Source organism: Tauraco erythrolophus, chromosome 5 (genome assembly GCF_009769465.1).
Source record: "Tauraco erythrolophus isolate bTauEry1 chromosome 5, bTauEry1.pri, whole genome shotgun sequence".
In the NCBI taxonomy this organism is placed as follows: Eukaryota; Metazoa; Chordata; class Aves; order Musophagiformes; family Musophagidae; genus Tauraco; species Tauraco erythrolophus.
In genome coordinates this window covers 48,490,510-48,508,299 of record NC_141469.1, presented here as the reverse complement: position 1 = coordinate 48,508,299, position 17,790 = coordinate 48,490,510, and the positions used below count along the sequence as shown (strand labels likewise).

Below are 17,790 nucleotides of genomic sequence, written 5' to 3'. Positions count from 1 at the left end.
CTATTTCGTGGTTCCCGTAGGACATAAGTAGGAGGTTACTGTCATGTCCTGTCAATACTGAGATGCTGAGGCACATGGCCAAGGCAGATCATTAATCAGTTTCATTAATAAAAGGTTTTTGCTGCCTTTGAGACAAGGTGGCACCAAAAAGAGATTTGGAGGATCACAGTTTTGGAGCTTAATGTCTAAGTCCTTCTTCAGAAGCCCATGGGTTTTTTGAATCTGTACCTAAAGTCTCAATTCACTCTAGTACTACATATTCTGTAAATACATATTCACTGTGGTATAAGCATAACTTCTTTGCTATGCCTTTTGTCATGCAAAAGATAAGACCAGGGGATTAATAAATCACTCTGGGAAAGTAAGCACGTGGAGTAGACTTCACAGAGGGAACAACTTAATTCTGTTCTCTTTCACAGTCCAGGTCAGCAGCTCTGCTATTTTCTACAGGTTGCACAATCTGCTTGGACCACAGGCACTTAGACCCCAGCTGGGGTAAGCCTGATACAGCTCTGTTCAGTACCAGTCCATTGTTAGAAGTCATCAAGAGAAGAGAGAAGGTGCTAATGAAGTGCAAAATTCTCTTTTCTCACTGCTGCTTCCATCTTGCACCTACCAGAGTATAGTTATACTTGAGAGTCCAGTGTGTTTCACAGACCCTTGCTAGGATGTGCGTCAGTTCAGTCTCTGTCTCAGGGAAGGCTAGTGTGCACAGATAACCCTGTCAGTGTTCAAAACCACACCGCTCATGTCGCTAATGCCTGACTGCAAAATGCGTAAAAGCTATTCCTCAGTTGTCTTGTATTTTACGTAGTCATTTCTACCTATGCTAAACAGATAAAAATATCACAACCAGTGGGGAAATATTAATTCAGTGTCATAACAGTTTTCACTCACCTGCAGATGTAGGTGTGATTCAAGAAGCAGTACATGCTTATGACATCCTCTGAAGCAGAAACATATGTAAACACAGACCAGAAATGTTTATTGTCCCAGGGCTTGCTTCTGCTTAGCCCCATATAGTGCACCTGAGTGTCTCAAGAACAGTATCCTCATTCACAGATCCTTTACAAGGATCAAGATACAGCAGAACAAGGATAATTTTGAGGCCATGTGGTGCTCTGGAAGGTTGGACAGATGTCCAGTACATGCTGATCAGATCACCAGCATAAAAGTCTAGCAATTTTTTTCTTCAATTATTGATTCAATCTTCAAGAAGTGATAAATGTATCCATGGTTTAGTTGCTAAGCTTCCCAGTGCTGAGTGTATTGAAAAGTCAAGACATCCCTTACCTATGTTTTTAAAAAAAAGAGATAACTAAGTCTATATACTCAAAGCTTGTATATCACTTTCAGAGGTCTAGATAAAGTCTATTTACTGATCATTTCAAGTCTATGTCAAATATGTATTTCAAGTCCTGATAGCAGCAAACCCTAAAATATCATGAATAGTTAATAATAGACTTGTTTGATCTCAGTGCTTTACAGCTGATTTGTATGAACATAAGAACAATAAATACCAACATCTTAAGTACTGACCAACCCCAGGCTCCAGTTAAAAGCACATAAACCTGAACTTTTTTCATTAGCGTGGCTATTCAGCCACCAGCTCTGGAAACTACCTGTTTTAACTGTCACTTAATCAGCTGAATCAGCTGAATCACTGTCCCATGCACTTTGGTCACAGATCAAAACACTTAGGAAGGTACAAGGGAATTGATAAAGGCACACCGTGCCCTTTTCAGTGGTGATCCAATTGTCCTTCTAACACTGAATTTTCTGTAACAAATGGAAACCCGCTTTTCATAATCACTTGATCTCCTGTGTCATTAAAAATTTCCCTATTCTTCAGTAGATTTCAATCATTAGTTTTCAAGACTTGCTAATACTAGGAACATACACTGGAACTTTATACCTCAGAGGAGGTACCTACAGCTCAGTGGGATTTATCTCCACCCGTGTAAGTGGCATTACTACTGCAAAGGCTATAGTTTTAGGTTATTAGCAGGTTTCCCTAACATTGCTGCTAGTAGGTACAAGCAATCCAGCACGTCTTTGTAAACTATGCCCACTTGGGAGTCACAGGGCAGTGTTTAGGGATGGAAATAGGAAGGGAAAGTTCAGGAAACCTTTTACAATCTTAGTCTAGTCCTAACAGAGGTCTTTGAGTTCAAAGAGTCCAATAATGTTGGAGTGTCAGCACTGATCATCTGCCAAAGAAGTGAGGATAGCATTGTGACTTCTCCAGTCAAAGTGCAGACCTCGCTTTCTCTATTCTCCCCAGAGTTTTGGGGGTTGTAGTGATACATGCTCCAAGAACTGGAGTGGTAGACAACGTGCCACCCACCCTAAATTCTTTGCTTGTACTGTTGCACCAGAAACTTTCCTTAACAACACTGCAGCATCTGCCTCTTTGGAAGACAGTTGCTTTTGCTGCTGCATTTTATTTTATTTTCACTCTGGTATTAGCTAGCCCTTCTGGTTCGTAAGCTCTGCATGTCCTGCTGTGTATTCACTTTTCCAGGTCACCTACAAGTAAAGAAAGATGAAAGTGAACCTAACCACCCCAGAAGCTTTCCTTCTCTTAACAAACTTCCATCTGATTCTTTAACCCTTTCCCTTCTCTCTATCTAAACATTAATGTTATTTCTTTTTCAGGCTGAATATTGACTTGCACTTTGCAACCTTAAACGTTAGCTCTGCCCGAGGCACTGGGCTGGAATATATTGGAGAGATCAAGTACATTATGTCTGACTCTTCACCCGTAACCCTTCTGATGCAATGTTCACAGAGGCATTAATCAGATTTGTTAACCAGGCCTGCCCTTCGGTAATAGACGTCAGCAGGGCCTCCTGAGAATGAGATCTGTAGATAATTTAGCAGAAGGTGACCTTTCAGAGCAGGTCAGAAGGCCAGTGGAGCTCGTAAGTATGGAAACGGAGGAAAGGACTCATGCTAAAACAGTGGAAATGAGGGGACACCTGCGTAAAACCTTTGGCTGAGCTCCATTACATTGCACGTTGGGATGGAAACCTGGTCTGGTATGAAATGATCATTGCGCCACTAAGTAATATACCAGACGACCCAAGGATTTTTGCTTTGTGTCACCCTGAAACCACCACAGGAATGGCCTAGTCACAAAAATCGGTCATGAAGAGAGTTACTTTTATTTCAAGGAAACAAGAATCATTTCTCTACTACTTACTATGAGAAAATATAGGAAATATTCATACCCATTCACATTTTAACTATTCTAATTATTAGAAAACAAAAATTTTAGTAATGTACTGAAATAGGACCACAGTAAATTTGGATATGCAGAGAAGGGGCTTGTGTTCCTGATACTAATTAGCAGGTCATGTACTCAGCTCCAGAGCTGCCAACACCATCAGTTTCAGTGTTTCTGGAGGAGATGATTTCAATTGCACCGAGGAGGTGCGCAACCAGGGAGACTGGGAGCTCCAGATCCTTCCCATTATTAAGGCGTTTGAGCAGTGTGCATTTCTCACAAATAAAATATTCCCGACTGATTGACCACTGTACCACCAGCCCTGGAGGAGCCCACCCCTCCAGTCCCAGGATACGTGCACGTGGAGGCCGGGTGGACGTCTGTGACCCATCCCTGCTCTCCACCGATGATCACCGACTGGCCTCTCATTTCCCCACCAAGCCGGGGCTCAGAAGACATTGACACAGCTACATCCTCTCACCCACCCACCCCCTCCCCAGGATGTGGTTGCCATGTCAACACTCTCCTTGTGGCATCCACCCCTGGGAGAAAGAAGCTGGAGAAGTTGCCATGGAAACTATGCTCCCCTGAAGCATCAATAGGGACAGTCTCTTCTCCGTCTTTCTGCCCCTAAAACACCCTGCTGTGAAGCTGAGATGACCCCTGGACATGTGCTGCTCTGTCCCACCCGTCCCCACGGCCGTGCCAGCCCCAGCTCTCACTGGGCTCACAGCTTCACCATCCATGCAGGGCCAACATGATAAGAGACCTTTTACTGTCACAGCACTGAAGCTCGCATCCGGGAAGACAGTCAGTCATCAGGTAGATTAATGCGACAGTCCTAGTTTCTCTTCTCAAGGAACAGTGGAAATAGGAAGTCGCTGGTTGTGCTGGTGATAGAATTGTTCAGTGCATGGATGTGAGAAGATGTAGCAGGGGATGCATGTCTACTTAGCAGTAAATTTACATTCTCAGGCCAGGCTTGTGTCATACTATAACAACAACCAAAACCACCTTTTCCTCTAGAAATACATCCTGTATTACAATATTTTGTTCACATTCTCAAAACTCCAGGAGGTGTGAGTTTTTCAGATGAGTCTGTTGTGGGAAGGAATTGTCTGAATCAATTGAGTAGAAAGGCTGTAGTTAGAAAATGTTGGAAAAAAAATTCAAAAACATTAAAATACATTAGACATTAAAATACTTAGAATTGCTTTTAGAGCAGGTATCTGAACAGAAAACATCAAAGGGCTTGACTGCACAACTTAACAAAGCCTGGTTAATGAGTCTCTGCTTATCGCTAGAATATCTGAGCAAAGTGATTTGTTTTAAAGGACCTCTCTTCTACCATAGGGAGCATATGGGGATTTTGGGTAATAGGACAGTAGAGGAGTTTGTAGATATAGTCGGAAGAATCAGAATACTGACACTGCTCAGGATTTAGGACTGTCAAGAGATCACATGTATACTCTGAGATTACAAATGCCTGCTTTGACACTGACTGAGAAATGTGTAATGAGGTGATCTGCTGCTGAATCATCAAAGCGGCAGAGATGGGCTCTCCTCAGGGATAAGGGATTTTGTATACATCTTAATTATTGTTATACATCTGTTGTTACTTACCTAAGAGCAGCAAAACTTGTAACTGCAGATGACCTCACATAGAATCATAGAATCGTTTAGGTTGGAAAAGACCTTTAAGATCATCAAGTCCAAGCATTACCCTTACACTGCCAAGTTCACCACTAATCCATGTCCTTAAGTGCCACATCTACACATCTTTTAAATACCTCCAGGGATGGTGACTCAACCACTAATCAAGGAGGGAACTTAGAAAAATACCCAGATTAAGGATTTTGAGTTATACCTTCTAATAGAGACATATTTCTATCTTATCATATCTTTGAATGCAGAACTCCTGTTGTTCTCTGCACAACTAATTATCTGGAACATACTTACAGAAAACTAGAAAACATCTTCGAATCTTACCCTATAGGTCATTGCTTCATTTGTAATTGGATGGATTTTGATCGTATTTCACATCGGGATCAAGCAGTTCCCTATCAGTCCCAAAGCCAATCTTTGTGCTTTGCTCTCCTCTGTGTTCTCCATGTGGCACAGAAAATTGGCTCACAGTATGACATAAAAGATATGCAAATGATTATTCTTCTTCACTAGACTTCAAACTTCATCTCTGAGGAAACAAGAACCTATGTTGAAACCTCAAATCATTATGTATTCTATATTATTGATTGTATCTTTGATGCAGTAGATGCTAAAGGTAAGAATATACAATTATTTCTGGAAATCAGTCGTCTAGATCTGTCTGAGCAGAAGCTGCACAGTTCCCCATGTATTTTCCTCATCCATTTTTAAACTTGCCTACTCTTTTGGCCTTTACAATGCTTTACAGTGTAGTAGAGTGCTGAAATTTAATTATGTGCTGTATGAAAAACTTTTAAGTTTGTTTTCACCAAATAGTTTAATTTTTCTACTTTCTTATGCTGTAAAATACAAGATCCTTATCATTTTTAAACCATGAAGTATTTTACAACTTTTAATTACGAACTTCTATGGTGGGCCTGGCTATATACCATTTTCTGATGTTATCAGATGGGTATGCCTCCTCTCAAGCCTCCCTTTCTTCTGGCTAAGCACCTCATGGAAATAGTAGTGGTCCTAGCTAGATTTCTTACAGGAATAAAAGAAACTTCATTGAAATCAAAGTGTATTGATTTCAGTCCATGAACCTTTTCTGAAGAACTTCCAGCCTAAAACCGAAGACAAAACCAGCAAATAACAGAGCCATCAATGAAGGTACATATGTCTTCAGATGGGTCCGTCTATTTAGGTGATTCAAATTTCTTAGCTTGGTGTCACTGATGCAGCGGAGGGAAGGTTTTAGGAGGGAATGAGGCTAGAGAGGTGAAATTATGTACTCCATGTAACAAAATAACATGGACCAGTATTTGGAATAAAGGTTGGAGAAGAATCCAGACACGCCCCCAGTTAACATTTTCTAACTCATCTACTTAGAAAAAGTGAGTTTATTACAAATTTTATCAGAGTAGGGAATTCAAAGACAAACTCTTTAGTGAGTGGCTTGAAAGAAAGCAAGCTACTTGAGTGCTATGTGATATAAAGAATAAAAACGAAAAATGAACAGACAATTAATCTTTGAAATATCCATCTTCCACTGAAACATTGATATTGACAAAAAGACTGTTATAATTTAGGTACAACATAGAGGATAAATTTCTATTCAGAAGCAAGAGAATGTTAATCCATAACCATTTCTAAACACATGAGATGACTTAACTTCAAAGTAAGAAAGATATTTTAGAAGATTTCGTTTCAATACACAACAGTTGCTACTAATATCAAATTCCCCATACTTTAAGACTGCATAAATGTTATTAAAACAATACTCTGAAGCCAATTACAGGTTAATTTAAATTACCATCATAATTCTGGATAATAACAACCTTTAGAGTTTGGTTGCATGTATGTTGCTGTTTTGTTTGAATATTAATGACTTAAAGACTTAAAGACAGTGTATATAGAGAAATTATATATACATGAACTAAAATTTTTAGAAATTTTATCTTGATTTTTCTGAGGCCTACATTTCTCTGCCTAAAACGTCAGTGTGACATACACTGTTTCAAATACAGATATTCTGCTCTGGAATAATGGAAAACAGACATTAATAAAAGAGACCTCCGACTAAGATTTCATTCCTCTGAAATTTTCATGTGGGAAAACTGTCATTGCTGCCATCCTGCATCTAATTTGATCTACTTTGCAAATTAAACACAATGGAATTTGCAAGTATACATAGTTACATGTAGAGGACAGTAGATAACATCGTAAACTCATTAGAACTAATATAATAGAAGTGGAAACATGAGACGTCCCTGTACAGTGGATCTGTACAGATCTCCAACAAAGAGCCAGTTAAGTCCTCTGTTACATTTCTTTCCTGGTCTGTACACGGATAGCAAAACATACTCATTTCTAGCCAGCAAATTTTAGGTCAATTTTTAAAGAAAAATCTTACAGTTAATTTGGAGTGGGGAGCCAGAGTAAACCAGGAAGAGCAATGAGCCCCTCCTCTGCAACAACAAGTGGACAGCAATGGGAATGAGGCAGAATATTGAGAAATCATAAACAAGAGGTTTGGACAAAGGGAAAGAATAATGTGGTGAGTTAAAAGGGACAGACACAGGGCTTACAACCAGCAGGACCACACCACCTACCTGAAACACCTTTGCCAAATTGTCAAAGAGGGCTTGACCAGCGCTGACTTTATGCTTGACTCCCCTGACTGTGCCATTTTTGCTGAGGATGTTGACTCTTTTTGTACCAAAGCCCCTCTCTTTAGTGGCTCTGACTAAAATGAGCAAGTCATCCTGCTCGTTCTCGTTTTCGTCGCACTCGGACCCTATGTGCCCATTCTGCTGTCCGTCCACTTCGCTCAGCCGGCTGGTTTGGTCGGTCTCCGAGCTACTGGCATACTCGGAGTCCAGAGAGTCAGCAGCCTCCCCATCAGCATACACCTCCTTCAGCACCCGCCCGCTGTGCGAGGACGCAACGCGGAATCGAACCTTCCTCGACAGCCTCTCGCTGTCCGCCTTCATCCCACTTTTAAACATCGCCTCTTCCATTGACATAAGCAGTTTGCATTGTTCCAGCGTGGTGCCCATTGCACTTGCCAGTCTGTCACACTTAACAACAATATCAGCACTGTTTCCTGTCGACAAGGGTTCTCATATTAAACTGAAGAGGGTTCCCAAGAAGCTGCACTGCCGTTCTGCAGTTAATAATGGATACGTTTGTGCTATGGTTACCTTTAAACTAAAACCCGTAACGCGATCTCATCAATTAAATATTAAAAAGCCGTTGTGTACTTTTTAGCACTAGGGAAGAAAGCAAGAAAGGGAGAAATTATATTCATTGATTAAGATAAAAATTGAAAGCCACACATGACAAACCCAGTAATAGAAATTACTTGAGTCTATATGAATGCCGTTTTTGTTTGCTGGGAAAGGCAAAGAAGAGTTTCTCACAAGATCTGCAGACTCAAAACTGTTTACGTACATTGTACCTGAGGGGAAAATTGCAAAATTCAGCACTGGAGTCAATGATGGGCACACTTCTTTCACCAAAACAATTAATTCCTTCATCAGTCAGACCTCATTCAACAAAGCTTGCTTTTTAGATGAGCTTGCAGAAATTCAGCAGGGAGCTCTGACTTATGTTTTGTGATGCTGGCCTTTTCACAGGCTGGTAGAGCAGTGGAGAAGCAATTAGTCACAATTTGTTGCACAGAGTAACACAGTGTTATTAAATAAAACCAAGCCACAACTAGTACCACACAGTAACCACAGCCTCTGTTCAGTTTTGTCAATTATTCAACGGACTGGGCCAAGGGAATCTGAACAAAGGAATAGGAGAAACCTAATTAATTGGGACAACAAGGATCAAACAAAGAAAAGTAGGCTAACGTACATTCTACCACAGGGGAAGCAAATCCCCCTATCCTAACAAATCACAAGTAGACGTTGGCACAGTATTAGGCTCTAGATGTAAAAATAACAAACCCACACTTGAGGTTTCTGGCTACGTCTACTCAATATCATGTAGTAGCACCTTAGATCCCCAAGCTGGTTCTGAGTTTGTGTGAAGATCCCTACTTACAATGCTAATTCTGCATTTTCTCCATTCAAAGTAAAATGCAAAGCATTCCTTAGAGCAGCATCAAGAACTCCATCCCCTTCTCACTTTCCTGGCAAACATTCCCTACACACTCGCTGAAGCATCATTTTCTCTCTAGACTCATGAATACTGAATTGCTTTCTGAAGCCTCTGACCCCCAACAGGTGTAGGCATGAAATGAGTCCCTAAATGCTCAGTCAACCCAGAATGGCAACGCCTGTAGTCATGAGCAGCTGCATAGCTTTAAGCATCTTAGGAGACTTTCTGGCCAAGATTTTGGAAATGCAAGCTCAAATGTTTCAGCAATTAGGTGGGAGTTATTGTGACTTTCTTTTGAACAAGAGGCATGAAAATACTGCTCTTCAGCCCAAGTAAAATCACAATTTTTGTGATTAAACTCTTAAGTTACTTCTTTTCCACCTACAAAACAGAAACACAATTTATTAGTGGCATTTCATAGCACTTGTGGTTGCCACAGTTCTTTCTAAAATGAGATGATTCACTGTATTATCGACTACTATTATTGACATAGAAAAAAAGTAAAAATAATGTTACAAGAGTTAAAATGCTTATCTTTCAGTGAAGAAAAACAGTTTGTATCAAAATCTGTACTAATATTGAATACGACTACAAGATATCTTGTGAAATTCATCGGGGGAGAGTGGTGGGGGTCTGAATCACAATGTAACACAGCGACTTGACCACAGGAGTTTTGACAATAAATACAGCTCATTATTACTAAAAATGAACTTCAAAACCTGCAGTAATGAACATTTTTAATATTTTTTTAAATTCAATAATAAAACCCTAATGTTCTGCAACAAATCGCCACAGATTAAGAAATCTCAGCTTCTATAACAGAAATATTTTGCACAAATCTTTTATAATATTTTTATCTTCTCCAATTGATGCTGTCTTTGACATAGTAACCATTTTACTCTCATTTCTGGCAATGGGAAAGCTTGTATTGTCTGTAGTGGAAAGGATTTCATGCTACTCAGGTGATTAAAAAAGTTAATGTGGCATTGAATACATGCAGAATTAACCAGTGCCACATTTTAAAAACACACTAAACACTGTTAGCATCTTGTTCTCTGTTAATAGAAAATTAGTTCATCATTTACTTTCATGGCAATTCCATTATTCATTGGGAATTTTTTTTATGTGTAGTTATGAGACATGAGAATCTGTATACATAGTTTTCTCTGCAGAAAAATAGCTAAGCACAGTGGAGACTGCCCCTTGACAGCAATGTTTACACACATAAGATTTCATCTTGATGTTCCAGCTGTGGACCTTTTCTAAGCAAATGTGACTTTGGGGGAAAGTGCGCATTGCCAACAGGAAACAGATAACAGACTGTTAAGTGGTTATATTCATGACATGAGACGTTTGAGAGATCAAAGACCTGAAATGCACATGTTTGTACCATCTGCTGGGTGTATGTTCTCAACAAAGGCAGAAATGATGGAGCTTGACTAGGCTATCTCTGTCCCTCCTGAAGAATAATATTTGTAGTAGATGCTGACACTAACTCCACTTACTCAGTCTCGTGCTGCACCCTGACAGCTGTTATATTTGTGTTTATAATTTTCCAGCTCCACCAGACAAAGTTCTTTTCATTCAGAGGGTTATTTCATTTAATGAGCAGTATCCATTAAAAGCTAATGTGGCGGGGTCTTGCAGTAATGAGGTATTTCTTACCCATAATTATGACTCTTCCTGAACCATTTGGCTGTTGTTAGTTCTCATTTCTGCCTGTTTGGTCCTAATGTTCTGCTATTGATTAATTCGAGGCCAGGGGTTCCAGCAAGCATAAAACTGAAGCACACAGAGAAAAAAGTTGTCACTACAGAGATTCATCATGAATAGAGAAGTATTCTGTAAAAAAACACCTGGAAAGAAGATATTACATCCACTGCCTCTTCTTTGACTCTGTCTCATCTCACAAGGAACTGAATCAACCCATTACCTTGATGTTGCTACTAAGTAATACAGTTTCCAGTAAATTCCTCGTATTTTATCACATTCAATTTTATCATTAAGTTGAAAGGAACGAAGATGATGATGCTTCTACTAGTCATTGACTTCCGATGCTTCTTCTTGACACAGTCAAGGTAACAGTACTGGATGAAGCCCAGGGGACAGATACTATACCATGCAGTCTAAAAGACAAACACCTGCTCTCAGATGGCCATCTGAGAATCTTCCACACTCCATGCAGGAAGGTGCCTGCAAAGGGCAATTCACCACATCGTTCTTCCATGACAGAGAATGTAGAGAAAGTCTAACTAATAAGCCTAGTCTGAATATTTACCTTTTATATGACTGAAATTAGGTCAGGTGAGACAAACTCTATTCCACTTTAAAGATGAAAGCTTTGAACTAAGCTGAAGGAGCCATCACATTACTCCAAGTGAGAGGAAGAAAAGAGCAGAGGAGAATAAAAGGAAACTCTAGTCTCATTTATAATCCTGACACAATTTCTTTAATATGTAGGTGGTGTCTAGCTGTCAGAGTTCGTCATATATATATATATATGTACATGTATATACTTCAATTTCAGCAGGTAATGCAAGTAGAGAATGTGTTCTAGGCACTCCATTTCTGTAAGTTTAGAACACTACCAGATTCACCTCATGAAAGGACCACAAATTAATAACACTCGACCGTAGCAAAATACTTGAAAGAGTATCTAGATATGTGTATTAAGCAGCAGAGATTGTTTCCATTTTGCTGAAAAATGCGGAATGTACTATTTGGAACTACTGTAAAAATGGACTTCATGATGTTCCCATCGATCAGAAAATAAAAGTTGAAGGTATAAAAAACTGTTAGAACTTATAGTATCAAGATAGTAGTGAAATGAAACCCAAATCATGAAAATGAGACTTTTGGAAGAAAACAGATGTCCAAAAAAGAAATTAACCAGGTTGAAATCAACAAATGCCTTTTTCATTTCTGAACATGTGATAATTTTAATAGAGCATTTATCCTAAGACAAAGCGTTACACTCTCTGTTTTGATGCATAGTGTAAGTAGGGTCATTTTGCCTCATGTATTTGCAGGTTACTAAGTATATATAGCAAAACTGTAGGCTGAGCTGATACCATTCACACTGGTGTCATTCATCATTAGACAGATGGCATGAATTCACAGTGACATGTCTTGTGATACTAATTTTTCTTCACTCTACAAGTGTGTTTGCAACTGTCTCTAACTTTATTACACTGATAGTAATCAGAAGCATATTCTGTCATCTGTAATTCTTAATGCACAATTAGCAAAGCATTCATGAGGACCCAGATATTCGAGAGCCCTAGATTTCCCATCTGTTGTTTGGAAGTAGGTATTTTGGCTTGTAAAACACATGTGGCAAGTTAAGTTTGTTTATTCTGTTACAAGTAAAGTTTGTGAACAGCATGCTCTATGCTTTAGAGACTACAAAAACAGATGATCTGAGCCATGAATACTAACGTGTTTCTAGCCGAGACAGATTTAGTGCATTTCCCACTTGCTCAGAGAAGGAATATTCCCATTTGCTAAGCTGGGAAAATATCTATCTACTTTCCTGCAGGTCCAGAATAACATTTTAAAGGTAATAAAGTTCAGGAGGGCATAGAGAGCATGTTCAGGTACCCATCAGAGAACTCTTGTATGTGGCAGCTGTTTGTCAGGCATAGCAGCTGCTAAACAGAAGTACTACAGACGAGAACAGACTGAGTGTACTGTTGCTATTATAGTGTCTAATTATTCATAAGTGCTTTACACCACCATTTCTTTTTATTTGTAGATATGATTTAATGTCTGTTAAACAATCGTTAGAATGGAAGGGTTCTGTTTACATTAGTGAGGTCGAGTGTGCTGTTTCTTCAATTTATATAATGAATGAGGAAATCAAGACATGTATATAGGCCATGCACACAAGTGCATAAGGAGGTAAGAGGACATATGGGATCTTGCTGCTGCCTTTTTTGCCAGAGGTAGGAGAAAGCCTCCATTTCCAAACTCTTTAGGGAGGAATGCTCTACATTGTAACTGGAAAGGTAGTCAACAACTATCTTTAACTTGACATTCACAGCCATTTCAGCACAGTTCTTTCATTTCTACTTTTTCCACGGCAGATTTCCATAGGAGCCAAGCTGTTGAGCTAAGTGCTGAAGCAGTAGTTCATGAAGAGCTTCTTTACTTATAAGGTAGTTCAACTTCAGCTGAAAACTATTTTGTTTACTTACTCTGAACAAAGTAAAAACTCAGTTCTTAAATGTGTTAAATATCTGAGTTATACGAGGCACAGACCAGTTTTGCTTCTTCAGGAGAGCCTGTCAAATACTTCTAGCCTACTGACTACAGTAGTAAGAATAGTGGCTGGAAACTTTGATCCATGTCATATGGCTGATAACAGGCATAATTGTTTATTTCTTCTCTTACACAGTCAGCCTCAAAATTCATTGCTTGTAGCTCCATTCTTTTTAGTCATGTAAGTTGTCATCATAGGATGTGTGTCAGTGTTAGCTGTCTTTAGCCGATAGTCGGCCACCAAAATTTTTGGTGGCCACAAATTTTAGAGTCTAGGATAGGATTGAATTTATATGCTGATCTCCATTAAGATCTTTGGTGTATATTCTCCTGTGTTCTAGTTGAACACATAAAAACTGTGAGAGAAAAATATTTCTATTATAGCAGCAATTTGTAGAGAAAAGAACAATGATGTTATGAAAAAAAAAAATGGTTTATAGATTTGATGCATCAGGAAAAAAATATCTCCAATTCAACAGAGAAAAAAAAACATGTCATAAGAGGTAATTGCTCAGCCAAACTGTTCCTTTGTATAATGTACTGACTAGATATCAAGCTAGACATTAAGTTCTGTCTACCCAAGTAGCACTATGGTGAATTGAGAACCTTGCAGTTTGTTGGGCCACTTATGCAGTCCAGACACGTCCTACTCAGTGCAGAATAAAGAACAGAGTGTGCACCTCACCAGGAAGCCGCCTCCCAAGTGAGCATGACAAGTCCCAGGGAAGGATGTCTGGATATCAGAATCCAGCATAGAACACATCTGAGCATCACTGTCAACTAAAGCTAAACTGCGGAGCAACTATTAAAAAAGGACAAAAATGTTGTTTTGTGTCTGATGATTCCACAATGTCTTTGCTTGAGCTCATCTCAGATTGTGTTTAGTCTCATTAATACTGGAACTACAGATGAGGTTGTGTTATAAAAGAAAAAATGGGAGATTGGAAGACATTGATGGTATGGCAAAATATTTGTACATATTTCTTGTAAGTTCTGCTTAAACTTCGTAAATGTGGAAAATGTGATCCCATCCTTTTTGGTATGGTTTAGAAAACCTTTGTTTGAAATCTGGCCTCAAATCTGATAGTCCTTCTCCATCAAATGTAACAATCCATATACTACCAAAGATTTGGAAGAAGAATCTGCCACAAGAAGGTCTGATTCACTAGGAAGGATATCCTCTCCTGTACTCAAACTGCATTTATTGTTTCAATGACAAAGGAACAACCAGGAAATTTTGAAAGAGATTTATTCTTTGCTTGGAAAGTAAAATGAGTCTCAGTGAGACACTGGAACAGGTTGCCCAGAGAACCTGTGACTGTCCCATCTCTGGAGGTGTTCAAGGCCACGTTGGATGAGACTTTGGGCAACCTTTTCTAGCGGAAGGTGTCCCTGCTCATGGCAGGGGGGTTGGAACTAGATGATCTTTGAGGTCCCTGCCAACCCTAACCATTCTATGATTCTACGATTCATTAGCATTTACTAACTACTCCAAGTACATTTTCCAGTCTATTCATGATAACGGATAGCATCTCTGTGTAATAACAGTGTCGTGGTTTTAGACTGATCCAGCAACTAAAACTCACACAGTCTCTCCTTCTCCAGTAAAGTAGAGAGAAGAGAAAAAAAAAACCAAAGGGGCTGAGGGTTGAGACAAGAACAGAGGGAGCACCCACCAACCATGGTCCTGGGCAAAACAGGCAGAGCTTTTCTCAAAGCAAAACAGTTTATTAATAATTACTTAGAAGGACAAAGGGAAACAAAAAACGATTACTCGAGAGGACAGAAAGAAACAAAACCAGATCTTAAAACCGACACCTTCCCCCCTCCCTTTGCTTTTCCTCCCGGCTCTACCTCCTCCCCCCAGCAGCACAGGGGGCAGGGACTGGGGGAGTGCAGGTCAGTTCATTCCGTGCTGTTACTGCTGCTTCTTTCTTAAAGGAGAAGGAGTCCTTACACCCTTTTCCCCTGCTCCAGTGGATCCCCTACCCACGAGGAAAAATCCACAAACTTCTCCAGCGTGAGTCCAGCCACTGGAAACAATCCTCCCCACAGATTGCTCCGGTGTGGGCTATACCACAGTCTCGGGTACTTAGGGAGCTGTAGCCACTCGCTCCGGCGTGGGTCGTCACGCAGACTCCAGATGCCTCTCTGCCTTGTCGTGCATCCCAACACGACCATCCTCAGGCTCAGGCATCTTCTCCCCACGGGCTGCGAGTGGGTCTCTGCTCCACCGAGGCCGTCCTGGTTGCAGGGGGGCCGCCTGCTATCTCACCATCAGCCGCAGGGGAAACTCGGCTCCGGCACACCTCCTCCCGCTCCATCCTCACTGACCTGCTGTCGATGCGGCTGTTTCTCTCAGATCTCAGTCCTCTCAGGTGAACTCAGCCCAGTGGGCACCCCGGGAGTGGGGTGCCCCCGAGTTCCCCAGCTGGCTCCGCCGCCGCCATTCTCCGTGGGCGGCGCCGGCCTGACGCAGGCAGCTGCCCGGCCGGGAGCCAGGGAGCGGGGGCAGTGCCCTCCTCCTTCTCTGCTCGATCCTGGGTGAAGCACCTTTTCCGGTTCCTTTGTCCTGACTTAAATAGGGCAATTCGCAGCGGCGCCCTATTGGCTCAATCCCGAGGGGGATGGCAGTCTGATCTGGTGGCCAGAACTAAGCCTAACCCGGTTCCAAAACCGGGGAGGTCACAGGGACCAAAACCCCTCTCCTGCCACCAGAACCCCCCCCCGCCTCCACATCAAACCATGACAAACAGCTAAATAAAATTTGAAACAAATTCTATCAAACATCTGTCATCTTTCAACTCATAAATATATATATTCATATGCATATCACACACAAAATCCATATAGCCTTTTTTATAAGGCAGGTATTTCAGACCTACTTGTTCCTTTCAAAATTTTCAAATGCTGCATTGTTAAATTTTGGATGTGGTGGCCTTCCCCTCGCATTGCTGTTTTGTTAAACAGCTGATGAATCCCACTGCTGAGGTGTCAATACTTCATTAGTGAGTGACCTTATTTAAACGTATCTTTTAAATGTTCCTTGGAGACAAGAAAGACTTAATTCTATAGTTTTACTGGAACTCTGAGACTCATAAAGAAATAAAAAGGATTTATAAGTACTGTGAGCAGACTTATGTTTTTTAAATTTTATTCTTAGGTTATGAAAATATTTTTCAGGTTGGTTTATATCTAGCTTGGGGTTTTAGATGGGTAATATTTATTTTGGGACTTTAAGTCTGAGGGAATCAATGCTAACAACATGTAAGCAGCCCTTTTTAGTCAGATTTATTCTTCTGTGAGAGTAGGTACAAGTTATTGCTTGCAGACCATGTGGACATTCTGCTGCTGAGCATGCAAATGTCTACCAAATCCCTGTATCTGACTTGAAGCATAGATCTTGTATGCATCTCAAAATTTCCAATATGTAGTATTTTTGACATATATTTTTGAGCCAAAAATATGACTACTAATGATTTAGAATTTTTCTTTTCTTGCATCTCTGGCTTTCACAGGAGAAAGTCATATTCAGTGTTTTCTTCCTACCATTTTTTTTCTCTCCTTAGAAAAATCGCATAGTTATTTTGATTGTAGACAGTAGGTACTTTAGAGATAATAGCATATAATAATGCAGCTCAGCTTTCATTTCGCACATGGGAATAAAGTGATGAGAATAAGATAAAGGACTTTCATTTAGTTTCTTTGTTACTAGCTAATGTTACTGCTAGTATTCTTTCCGTGGGTTTCTTTTATTCAAAACTTGATAAATCCTTACATGTTGTTTGTTCTCCATGTCTTCAGATCATTGCTGAGAAAACAGAGACCCAAAAATCTCGTTAAATTGGGATATTTCCAACTGCTCTTCATGTATGTAACAGCAGACTGACTCCTGTATAGGAAGATGATTTGCACACACTATGATTTCCCATACAGCCACTAGCTGATAACAAAAATCATCCAATCCCTGGATTGCCATGGCATTTTTAATTTAAGATAGGGTGGGTATCAGTTTTGGTGAAGGAAATATTTATGTATATACAAATGTATTAAATGCTAGATGGAAAGGAAAGGATAGCATTTCATACAGCCTTCAGGATAACAGACACATCAACTTTATCTTGTGTGCCCCTGAGGAGAGTTTAATAGCCATGATTCCCAAAGGTAAGTCTTTATCAGACCTGGAAGCAGAAGAGCCATCCATGGACACAGAAGAGGTGAGATCGATGTGACTTTTCCACATGACAGTAACATATACCCAAGTCTAGACTTGAACAAAGACCAGGCAGAGGACAAAGAATTAGGGTATTGGTCTGTTTAATGCCTGAGCTAATTGCAAGAGAGAGAAACTATAAAGTCATTTAGGCTCTGCAGATCTCAACCACCAAATTGGGAATCACCCCACTCAGTTTGATTCAGACAAACCCTTACTATGAACAGGGGAATAATGTCAGTAAATGCGTGTCTGGACTGACTGATGGAACCATGCTGAGGCTGGATGAAATCGCTGCCTTACACCAACAGAAATTCAGAGCTTAGTCAGT

The 17,790-nt window shown here is 40.2% G+C and overlaps 1 protein-coding gene across 2 annotated transcripts in view; it reads right to left on the bottom strand.

Annotated features, from left to right (window-relative positions):
• The window catches only part of GRXCR1 (glutaredoxin and cysteine rich domain containing 1), a 43,978-nt gene extending 36,043 nt beyond the window's left edge, over positions 1–7,935 (bottom strand). The window contains exons 1-2 of one of the 2 annotated variants that reach the window (XM_086612344.1): positions 7,489–7,884; positions 1,880–1,882 (exon numbers count right to left, since the gene is read on the bottom strand). In XM_086612344.1, the coding sequence (XP_086468470.1) occupies positions 1,880–1,882; positions 7,489–7,884 (399 nt within the window). Of the gene's footprint in view, positions 1–1,879; positions 1,883–7,488 lie in introns of both variants that reach the window. The other variant, XM_086612343.1, reaches the window with a different exon arrangement.
• Between the last annotated feature and the right edge of the window lie 9,855 nt (positions 7,936–17,790).